The sequence below is a fragment of the Rhodofomes roseus genome, assembly GCF_022264815.1.
Source record: "Rhodofomes roseus strain CIRM-BRFM 1785 chromosome Unknown C8Q71scaffold_31, whole genome shotgun sequence".
Classification (NCBI taxonomy): domain Eukaryota; kingdom Fungi; phylum Basidiomycota; class Agaricomycetes; order Polyporales; family Fomitopsidaceae; genus Rhodofomes; species Rhodofomes roseus.
In genome coordinates this window covers 107,863-119,523 of record NW_025952987.1, presented here as the reverse complement: position 1 = coordinate 119,523, position 11,661 = coordinate 107,863, and the positions used below count along the sequence as shown (strand labels likewise).

General features: G+C 55.5%; 3 protein-coding genes across 3 annotated transcripts; 2 read left to right on the top strand and 1 right to left on the bottom strand.

Moving 5' to 3' along the window:
* Positions 1 to 218: 218 nt before the first annotated feature.
* Positions 219 to 1,273, bottom strand: C8Q71DRAFT_862439 (uncharacterized protein; the record flags this gene model as incomplete). Its single annotated transcript, XM_047928029.1, has 2 exons — positions 219 to 278; positions 329 to 1,273. The coding sequence occupies 2 exons, from the start codon at positions 1,271 to 1,273 to the stop codon at positions 219 to 221; spliced, it is 1,005 nt and encodes a 334-aa protein (XP_047773735.1).
* Positions 1,274 to 2,376: 1,103 nt separating this feature from the next.
* On the top strand, positions 2,377 to 3,622 carry C8Q71DRAFT_364489 (uncharacterized protein). Its single transcript, XM_047918096.1, has 2 exons — positions 2,377 to 3,153; positions 3,208 to 3,622. The coding sequence occupies exons 1-2, from the start codon at positions 2,519 to 2,521 to the stop codon at positions 3,254 to 3,256; spliced, it is 684 nt and encodes a 227-aa protein (XP_047773734.1). The 5' UTR covers positions 2,377 to 2,518; the 3' UTR covers positions 3,257 to 3,622.
* Positions 3,623 to 4,089: 467 nt separating this feature from the next.
* Positions 4,090 to 4,904, top strand: C8Q71DRAFT_716951 (uncharacterized protein; the record flags this gene model as incomplete). Its single annotated transcript, XM_047921130.1, has 4 exons — positions 4,090 to 4,239; positions 4,313 to 4,464; positions 4,515 to 4,578; positions 4,632 to 4,904. The coding sequence occupies 4 exons, from the start codon at positions 4,090 to 4,092 to the stop codon at positions 4,902 to 4,904; spliced, it is 639 nt and encodes a 212-aa protein (XP_047773733.1).
* Between the last annotated feature and the right edge of the window lie 6,757 nt (positions 4,905 to 11,661).

Below are 11,661 nucleotides of genomic sequence, written 5' to 3'. Positions count from 1 at the left end.
AGACAGCACGATAGCAAGGTACAGCAGAACAGAGCGGTGGAAGTTGATCGTAAAGGTACACAACATGGAGCGAGACGAGGACGATGCGGACTGCACAGACATCAAACAACAGAGAAATCGAGAGCGATAGCGAATGCGGCGAAAGGAGTAGAGTGCATCCGGGATAAAACCAATGGCAATGTGAGTCGATGGAGAGACGATGTTGAGCTTTCACGCGTTCACGCTTGACGAGTGGTCGTGGCCGCGGCTGCGAGGGCTGCGGCCGTTGATGACCCGGACTGACGACAGTTGAGCGAACTACGGTACAGATAGTCGTGGAGATGCTTACCGCGAGAAGATCCTTGTACATGCGTTGGAAGTCCTCTGCCTTCCTCTCTGCCTCCTCCGCCCTCCTCTCCGCCTCCTCCCTTTGCCTCCTTTCCTCCTCCCTTTGCCTCTCCGCCTCCTCCCTTTGCCTCTCCGCCTCCTCCCTTTGCCTCCTTTCCTCCTCCGCCCTCCTGTCTGCCTCTTCTACCTTCCTCTCAGCCTCCTGTGGCACCCGTGCTCTACTAGTTGCTTGGTCACGGAGCGTCGTTAATGTCGCTCTGTATCCAGATCTGAGCTTTTTGGCTTTCTCGTTCATCCTCGCATCTGACATGACGCCGAGGAAGTTCCGCCATTCGCCCTCCTTCCGGGTGGCAGAGGGTACTGGCTGCATATTCGTGTGGTCATCACAGATAAGCCGGATGACCACACCTGCGAACCAATAGCATTGGCCTGTAAGCAGTTCATAGAACGGCTTCTCCCGGTTCACTACCAAGCACGCAGCCACGACGGCGGCGAGGGTAGGAGGAGGATCCAGGGTTGCATGCGCGATCTGTTCTTCGTCAACTATCAAGAGGTTCCTGTTCTCTGTGGTGCAGAGGGTGATGATGTCTTTAGCGGGGATAGCGAAGCTCGAAGACGCGGACGCAGTGCTGGAGGTGCTGGAGATGGTGGAGATGGTCCAAGAAGACCCGTTCGCCTCCGAACGGTCGATGGTGCGTTCTACCCGCAGGAAACCAATGTCCCTGGCATTGTACCTGACCTTGAGCACGATGTACTCGTGATTCGACAGGTTGGCCCTTTTGTAGAGCCAAAGGTCAGTGATAACACATTCGTAGAGCCTGAGATCGCCATTGAGATAGCAGCCCTCGAGTCCAGTGATACTGAAGGACCTCCGCGGATCCAGCGGCTCACTCACGCCTGGCTGGAGGAGGTGGGTGAGCTGCAGTTCGTAGTTGGGGTTAGCCATGATCGACAGGCTCCAGCGGTGGGCAAAGAGCGAGCGGAGGAGAGACCTGAGCCCCATTGTAGCGATAGGATGTAGATATGTGGTCGCCGTAGACGCGGATGGCCGTCGAAGCAGCAGGATCCTGGTAGTCCGCAGCCACTGGCATGGGCCGGGGAGGAAGACGCAGGCAGGGCCAGGAGGACACGCTCCCCAGGCGCTCGCCGGGCCCCGGCCACAGTCGCGGTCACGCGCCCACCACGCGTCCTGAGCGAACACGCACACATTTCATCCATCTCCTTCCGCTCTCCCACCCGCCAACCTAACACCGAGCAGAGAAACACTTACTTGATTTCATTGCTTCACAGGCGACAGATTGTCGTCCCGCTGCTATCATGCTGGTCACCGACTCGGACTTCAACCCGAGCGTGCCAGCATGGCATCGTTTTACAGCATTTTCCATGGGGATCACCCTTCAGAGAAGATCTGCAAGCCACGCCAGAGCAATGCGGCTTGACGGAGTCTGCGGATGATCTGGCAATCATCGGACAGTCAGTCGAATTGGCCACACCTATGCAAGCATCAAATCGCCACCATCCGCACGACAGAGAACCAGCGTACGTCTTTCCTGCGGACGTCCATCAACATGGCATGGGGCTGACGGGACTAAGATTAGGGCTCACACACAGGATTTTCGCGTGCGGCCGCCGCGATGCTCATGCCAGCGCGTTATCGTCCACGAATACTGGCTTCTCAGCTCAGCTCAGCCTTAATACGGGTCGATGCGCCGAAACCATGAGGATCCGGCATGCAGGGGATCATGCACTGAATTCTGGTATGGGTTGCGGAGAGTACTCTCTTCCACGGATTCATCGGCTGGATACTCTCACTCACGCCGCCTGTACTAGGTTCTTTACGGGCGCGATGATCCCGGGCCAACAGACGAAACGGACACACGCCAACCGATACGAGCAGATTGGCCGTAAATATGCAACAGCTACAAGGCGTCAGAAGTACCAAGCACGCGCTGCGATCATGCCCGGGGAGGGTGCTGTAAAACTTGTATTCGTCCTTTGTATACGTGCTACCTGACATACAGCACTCATTGACCCTTGTAGCTCTCAGGTTGCTTGTTCTCATGGCACGAGTTGACCGTGTGCCGTCAGGATCAGCCGCTCAGGGCTGTGAATGGCAACACAGGTCTAACCATCCGGCTCGGGCTTACGAGATGAATTGCGCCTTTTTGTCAGCCCTGGCAAGCCGCACAAAATGCGTTCAAAAATCGGGTTCCGTCGCGATCCCGGGCTGCGTCGGCGTGTCATGTTTCTGATCAATTGCGTAAATCTCCTCGCAGTCATGTTCTCAAGTGCGTCATTCCAGGCATTGTATGAGACTCAGAGGTCTCAGGAGGATCAAGTTCTGAACTCTATCATTTCGACGACCACAGTTCTCGTTACAAATGCCATTCTTGTACGGTACCTGTCTCTCCTGTCATCATCCTCCCTGCGGCTTTTGACACTACAGCGTGAGGAATCATTGCGTGATGCGCGTGCCTTCGACTCCGCACGCGTTGACGAGCTATTGGATGACGGAATAGTGGACGAGATTCCACGGACGACCACAACGCGAATGGCTGTGGCGCACATCATGGGCCACCCGTCGCTGCTCAGTCAAGCCAGTGGTCGCAGGGCAATTCTAATCAGGTCATACGTTACAAATTCCGCTTTCCTGTCATGTCTTCACCATTCATCTGTTGCACCAAGTCGCACTGATTCGGAATATGCTGCGCTCATGGACATCCGTCATGTTGACAGACTAGTTGATACACCTGCAAACGGCGTATACATGACCATCACGGAACACGAGTATTTCATAGATCCAAACTATAATTCGACAAGGATGCTGTCAGTAATCAAAGCCTTTCACGTGTACCTGCGCTGACTACCTCTACACACAAGTTCCCGGACATACCAAACGTATCGTGTGCGCATGCTCACTAAAGGCTAGGGCGCTTGCTGAGCAACGGTCAAGATTCCGCAGACGTCGAGTTTCGGGCACTCCCCGGAATTAAAGCTCTTCATCCCGAGTGTCTTAAGGCGCATGTTACGTTCGCTATGGTTCTCCACATTTGTGGTGCGGCAGACTTCGTGGACCAATATCGCCCGTTAGATCAAGACGGTGTTACTCTTCCGACATACTCAACGGAGGACTTCGGGGCACAGATAAATGCAAGACTGGCCGCACTTGCCGTATAGACGATAGGGTGCGAGGACGAACACCGGACCTCCAAGTCTGGCAGTCTATGCGGATGGAACTTCACAAGCTTCAACGTTCAATACCGAGTAAGCTGCCTGTGGTCCTGGACATCGCGGACCGTAGAATACCTCGGAGCTCGAGCTCAGAAGTGCTCGCTCGTGACTTCGGTCTTGAGATCCGTGTCCGGATGCTACCATCATGGTCCGGGCGATATGTGCAACCTCGAACCCGGACCGGGGAATGCTTGATGGGAATGAGAAAGCTTGTTTGGCGTACGCAAGGGTGCTAGCAGTGGATAGACAGTGGATGTGAACAAGAGGAGGGAACAAAAATCCCTAGTATTTTGAAGGAGCATTCCTTCTGCGTGTTCCGAGGTGAAATGAACGATGCGTGAGGGATGTATACCCAGGATAAGTAGTAGTCATGTACGTAGACGTAGACGCTGTGATTCTGGACCGGCAGCCACTCGACGACGCGCGCACGTGCCCGCCTCAACGCAACCGCGCGCCGTTGAACCGTGTTCCTCGCAACGCCCTGGTCCCGTTCCTTCACCATACCCTCCATCTACGACCTTGCAACGCGACATGCGACGTGCGCAAACTACAAGACACTATGGTCGCCCGTCATTGGCCTTGGGTGCTGACGATCTAGGAATGTTGAAGGAAACCCCGGAGGAATCTACAGAGGATGTTCTGCGACGACAGCTCATTGAGAAGGACAGAGAGTGCGACCGGGTATGCAATTGTCTCTGTGCAATGAACTAGTACCACAATGCTGAAAGCTCCTGTCGCGCCTTTCGACTTTCAGTTGCAGACTCAAGTACAATCGTTGCAAGCGCAGCTCGCACAGCGACCTCCATTGAACGCCGTCCAGGAGTTGCAGAAGGAGTACACGAATCTTGATATCCTCTTGCAAGGAACTCAACGGGAGAATGAGCGATGCATGGCTGAACTGGAGAGGTATGCTGTTTGTGCTACTATCAGCCTCCGCCACTCATCCTTCAATGCAGAGGGAAGGTACGAGAGAAGATGCTGGAGCGCGAGTTGGAGAAGTTAGCAGGGGCCAACTGGCAGGTACGTGTCCGCCTTTCGACAGCGCTGAATCAAATAAACTGACTGGGGTCAAGGCGAATTTGAACATCGTTCCTGCCGCCACTTCCTCGGCATTGTCCTCACGCTCTGAGGCGTCCGCTGCCCAGAGCGTACCGGCAGACTCCCGAGCAGCGAACGCCACCGCAGAGACCACCATGGCTCATATTGAACAAGTCCGGCTACTGATCCTCGGCATGGAGCAACGGCTGCAATTCCGAGAGGAGAAGCTTGCGAAGACGATCGAGAGGGCGGAGGCCGAAGGAGCTCGATTCGAACAGAGCCAGCAAGTGCTCTCTGCAACATGCTGAACATCCCGCGGAACATCGCTATTTCCCCGCACTTTTCCCGCTCCTCATTGACGATCGAATACTCGGAGGAATGGTTATCGTGGACAGTTTTGCTATTTGTTGTACGTGTATTATACCCCACTCTATCTATACCTCGCCGCCGATGCGCGCGGTCAGTACGTTGTCAATGCTATCAAGCCAGATCGATACCTTTGCTTCGAACCGTCCCTCCAGGAATTCTACACGAATCATAGCTACACATCGGGTCCGACTCCTCCCTGAAGGCCTGACCGTTTTCCATGTCTTGCCGGCTCTACTGTCATGTATTCACGAACCAGTGACGAACGACCCACACAAGACAATTCTAAGGGAGCTCGAGCGCGTTGACGATCGTTGATAGGCTTGTACGCGCGAGCGCTCCGAACCCAACGCATTTCCTCGCTTTAGTGGCCACTTAGCCGACGATACACACGCTCTCTTTATGCCTAACGCCTTGGCTGGGCTATTTGCCTTGGACCAGCCAATAGCGACGGAGGTGTCGGCATCGACCGCATGGATTGCAAGTTAGCATGTCCGGACCCGGATTCATTGGTCACGTAAAGCCGACGGCAGCGATGAATTGGAGACCCTGAAGTGAGAGAGGAGCTCGAGCTCGCCATACACACGGTATCTATATGCTGAGTACAGTGCAAGTACAGTGGCACGATACGTTCGGTGGAAAATTGACACACCGGTGACGAATGTTCAGCAGTTCAGAGCCACGCGTGTTCTGCGGATTGGGGATGGCCACACTGAGAACACGGCATCTGTACCAGCTTCGATGCAATTCAGGTGATCCCGGCTGTACCTTAACTCACCTTGGCGGCGGTAGGGAACAATGTGCATGCCTAGCTTAAGCGATCCCGACGCTGCGAGATGGGAAATCAGTGACCGACACGATGGAAACTGAGCTGCAAGAACAGCGGTAAAGCTGACTTGTCTCCGGGTTGTCTCCATCGGATGTAATTTTTCAGACCCAGCTCTCTTGAACCTGTCAAATCGACCAGACCGCGTGAGTACCATGATAGGGCGCACCAGTGCTTGCACGTCTGTTGTTCCTGACACTGGCAGGCCGAGTTGATCATGATCAGACTTCCTCGAACGCGCGGTGAAGCTTAAGTGAAATCTTACAAGAGTGAGACCAGCGAGCTCCGTGGCTCCGGCGTTCGGTCTTTGGCGAGATGTCTTGTAAGATAGGGCACGAGAGTCAATTTGAGCACAGATGAGATGTCACGTGCGAAAGAGGAGGGGATTCTCTGGAGGGTCGAGGCAGGGTCGAAGAATGAAGCAGGAATCCTGTGGCTATCGTCAATGTCAGAGCGTGTCTTGGATGAATAGAACATCTATACACGAGGTGGCGCGCATCAAGATGATGACGGCTTCGCAGTCAAGAGTACCGTCTGCAGATAACGCGGGCCCACCCTGTATTTGATCTCACTTGCAACATGTCCATGGCTTAAAGCAATCTGTCCATGGTAAACTGTGCACGGTACCATAGCTTCCGATCAACGAGTAACATCCCGACGATGCGTCACCAGATATCCAAGTTCAGTGGGATTCACCGGTCCACAGTCAAGGCGATGGCTATGCGAACGGCTAGAGATGTAACATGCATGGGTTGTCTTGTCCTGACAGGAACGAAGGCACAGGATGCCGTCCGCGGCCGCCACGAGAAGCTTCAAAGCGTGTTTGCCACTGCTCGACACCTCGAGAGCACGCGTCCGGCGCCAAGTTGCCTGTACCAGCCAACATCTACTATCGAAGCAAAGTTGAAGTTCACCTCGAGCCTAGTGAGACTGAGGGATCGCACGAAAATTAGCGTACCTGCTGGCAATGCGCAGCCTAAGGTCCAATGCTACTACCGCAGGAGGATCGCTCTCTCATGATCAGTGGGAGGCTGTACTGCGCATGAGTAAGAATTCCTGGGCGTAGAAGAAACACGTCGGATGGGGTGGGATCTAGGGCTCACCTTCAGGTCCCAAACGACCATACATCCCAGCGGAGAACGCCAGTATCCGGCCGCATGGCTTGGCGGCAGCGAGTTGCGTCTTCGCTACAAGAACGACAGATGTGGCTAACTCCGTGTTGGCATCCGCATTCAACGGAGCCCGCCTGAAAGAGACACGGAACAAGGATTACAGTGGCGTTGGGGCCAAGAAATGACAAGCTAGACCCCGTCGAATCACCATGTAATAAGCAGCGGAACGCTCGTTGACAGAAATTCTCACTGATCCTACGGATGCATTCGGATATGGGGATTTATATGTACTGCACGGCCGGATATGCCATAAAGCTGCAGTGTCCTCAGCTGCTTCCTCTTCATACACGGTCATAGAAGTATGGAGAAGGGCTTGTAGCATGTGCTGGGCGCAAAGAAGGCAATTAAAACATACAGCGGCTGCAGCCGTAAAGAAGCCTGTCTGAACGCAGCATGGGAACAACGTTACGTCCTGGGTAGCGCACAACGGCGCATGATTCAGATGATGTATGCGCCGCACCTGCTGGCGCGACGGTGTCTTGGAGAACAAAGCGCAGCCACAGAGAGAAACGGCCACTCACCAAGTTTCAATTACCACCGGGCGGTGCGGGTTATGGTTCTGGCTCGCACGCACGCTGCGTATAGCGAGTATCACAATGCGGCGATGGCCTTCCATGACTTGCGGTGATACTTTCTGTCGTCACCGGCATCTGACAAAATGGATTAACTTCAAGGAACACCTTCGGCCGGGTATGCTATATGACATATTACCTGGGTTAAGCGTCCACTGGATACAAATTGATGATTATCTTACCTCAAACATCTCGCCATTGCGCCGTCCCGCCGAGTGCCGTGGTGTGTCGGCCCCGCTCCGACACACAAAACCGATGACACAGAAGGCTTCGCGCGCCAGCCCGCATACACAGATCGTAATCATGCCCGTGCCTGTCCGAACTGATAAAAATAGACAGAAAGAACACTGGCGCTGGGATTTAGTCTTACACGTAAAACATTGTGATGAGACACACAGTCGCTGGTCGCTCGCACGATTCATAGTCCGGCACAAGATAGCATGGAGTGTCGCTCGCCCTTGATACGCATCCGAAGAGTCTGGAGTCTTCTGAGCGTCCCATGCCGGAGAGAAGATATGACCGGCGGGCGCGACAGCGGTCATATTCAAGTGAGGACTGTCTGAAAATCGCGGCGCTCCGTTAAACGTCCATACTGCCCAGAGCGCTCCGTAGTCATTCAACGCACCAGATCAGGTATGGCAATCCCGCATGGCGCGCATGCAGTCGACGTTCTGGATGGTAGGGCGGGACATGGGCGTTAGCTTGTGCATCAATGGCAAATAGAGTTTTGATATACTTCACACCAGATTTGAAGCGCCTGCGTCTCGACCACCTTCTGAGCAGTGCAGTCACAGACGCCATGGAATGACGCTGAGAAGGCGATATTTCACCGATAATAGTGGCGGAGAAAGAACTCTTCATTGCGACTGCTGACGTCGGAGCGATACATTCACGGCCATTCAAGTTGTGACCGAACGCTTTAGTCTGCAACAGTAGGAGATTGAGTGCCTGTACTGATGCGTATAGGTGGTAAAATTCAACATACCGTGTTCCAGGACTGCCCACCAAGAGCGAATAAACGTAGAGATTCGCACGAGAAGCACATCGGCCCGATTTGCTGATAGTCTGCCTCAGGGTGTACGACTTCTGCTGAGGAATCTGCTCCACCCATCGGTGATGAACACAAACTGAAGTCTGGTAAGCTATGTTCGTTGCGACATTTTACGTCTTACCTCGAGGGTGAACGCACATCCGGACGTTGGCCGAGAAGAGAGGAGAGCACCTGACAAAGGGGACGAACGTGCCAGGACGGTGCGGTCAAGCTATCTTGAGCTGAATGGCTGTGAGTCCTGTCCGTCTGCTGATCGTTACGCCGTGAAGACCGGATGCGAGAGATAACTACCAGGGTCTCTAGAGGATTGTGATGTTGGTCGTGTGATGTCTGCCCCTCATACGCTTCGCAGATGGGATCCTAGGCTGAGGCACAAAACCTAGAGTTAGTAACGTGGGTAGGCGAGAAGCCGAGGAGCATACATTTCCGGAAGTGACCGCGCATTTCATAGTAGCTGTCATTTAGAATTTGTTCCCTCTGATTTGTCTGGATATCCGAACGAATCGAACCTAGAGGTTGGCTGACTATCGACATGACGACCATGTACCACCTGTCAGCCTCAATAGACACTAGCATTAGTACTATACAGAGCACGGGACTGCCCGAGTAGATCAGTGTCACCGCATACTGATGTCACTATGCATATTTCTCTTCAATGCTGCCGGTGTCATCGCCGGCCGACGGACCGAATGACACCGAGCTTGCCTGGAGACAGATACGAGTCGGAATCTACCACACGACGTGATATCAGTCCTGCATGCGTCGGCCAATTGGTAGAAGTACGTACTCTTCGCGCACGTCAGACCGTCCCGGCCCCGCGCCTGCCTATTGCGGCACGCAAGAGCGTGGCGCAAGGCCACTTGCCCCGCACCCTTTCCTCAATCCGCACTCCGCGAGCGACCCTCAAAGATGCAGCTCCTTTCTCCCTCACACGGGCGACGGATCATATACGCTAGAGAGACGGTGAGAAGCGCCAGCGTATCTTCTAGTGAGGTGCAAAGAGCAGGAGGGGGACGCGAGGCGGTCCCGCTCCTCGACTGTCCAACCGCAGGGTTCAGTCGGCGCCTAAACCGCAACAGGGCGGGTGAACACCAGATAGGCGACCATCTCTGCAGGATATCGGTGCGCCCGTCCTTGAACTTGATATTGACTGAGACGCCCGCCCGCCGCGAGCACTTCGCATGGGAGAAGGGAAGCATACACGCACCGTCGGAGCTCACGAAGCCAGGCGGCGTGTGCATCGCGAACCAGGCTCAGGGTCCGCACGTCCTGAGCGGCAATGCACCCAGCATCGCGCGTGCAATCCACGGCTGTCCCACCACTTTGTGGAGCGGACACTGTGCGCGTCGGGGCGCGAGCAGCGGGACGCGCAGCCAATCCTTCAGAGGGCATTCCGTAAGCTCGTCGCGCCAGCCAAGTCGATTGCACTAAGGGAGTACGTACTGGGCTGCTCGCCGCAGCGGCGGTGTGTCGCGCATCAGAGACCGCGCCCCGTTCTCCACAGTCGCGGACTCGGACGTCGTTCGGCTGCGCGGCGCGCGAGCAGAGGGTACGTGCTGGCGTGCCCAAGACGGCTCGTGGGCTTCTCATGGACGTCCTGCCGCACGCAGGGCTGGGACGACGGAAGCCTGGCAGTGGGTAGGTCGCCCTGGCGGACTTTCGGCTGGAGGAGATGGGGAGCGGCAAGGCAGGAGGGCGGGCGAGTGGCAGAAAGCATGCGGGAGGCCGATGTCGACGCCGGAGATGGTTTCTGGGATAGTTTGTGGGCGCGTGATTGTCCTTATTTGTCGTCCGATCGAGACGGGTCGGCCACGCCTCGGGCGCCCTAGCCGCCACGGTATCGTGCAGCGAACAGCACGAGCAGGGCGGGCCGTGCTAGTGGCCTGCATTAGCGTGGAATGTGTGGCGTTAGAGCCTGATGCGCGCACAAAGGTGCCGAACGACGTGGGGATCGGGAAGGGTCGTCGTACCTCGATGTACGCGCGCATGATCTCGTGGCAGCCAGCCGCGAGAGGTGGATGGGTGACGATTCCAGCATCACGAACGCTTCATTGCAATGCGGCCGCCGAGACGCGGCGATGTGTCAATACCATGCAGTCGCAAGTTGGTCGCAAGGGACGACGCAGCTGAATCGCGGCTCGCCGTTCATGTTGCCACCAGATTGGGTTTCCCCGCACGACGTCGACCCGATACGCAATCGCACCAACCTATAGGGACCCAGGGCCGCCTTTATCAAATAGTAAGTTCGTACTCGGCACGTCAGGCAGAGAACATAGTCATTGCGTAAAAGCGTCATATGCCCGCGCGCATCCAACCAGCATCCGGAGAGGACAACGCCACTAGAAATAACAAGCCAATAACGGACGAGACCATCCCATAAGCAAGCCGGCCGTATCTCGTCAACTCCGAAGGCAGTGGACATTTCCCCAGTGGGCGGGGACGGTCACGCGTTCCTCAATCCCGTTCTAGACCCACTTACCGTGGCTAGCGAGAGGCAGCAGCGGTAGACCTGAATGGCGTGTCTGATGAGTCGCCGTTAAAGCGACCGTGCCTCCGCCACCCCAGGCAAAGCTACGGCAGAAGCACAGGAAATACAGCTTACACGGTCAGCGGTACCGAGCGGGACGTTCAGCCTCTCAGCAGCGCAAGTCGAACGAACGTTCGTGCAGCGCCCGCCTTCGCTAATTCGTCGTAATAACGGCACTTGAGTTCTCAGCGTCGGAATCAGAGGCAGAGCGGAGAACTTGGATGGAGACGAATAGCCCGCTACGTACCGGGGCGCTACCACCGGCTGAACACATGTTTCTACGAAGTTACGGGCAAGCTACGGAGTCGTCGCATAGCGTCGCGTCTGAGTTCTCTCTCAGTGACTGAGCATCCAGCCTCAGGCTCTAGCCCGCCGCCGGGGTCGTACAATCCCTTTATGGTCAAAGAGTCGCACCGCCCTCGAGTGCGTGACGTAAACCACTGCGCCCAGGCGAACCAAAAGCGAACCGGCCAGCAGGTCTTCGCGGTTCGCCTGCCCGCCAGCGAGACAAGCCAACGAAGGCTCATGTTCACATCGAGCCCGCCAGTTCA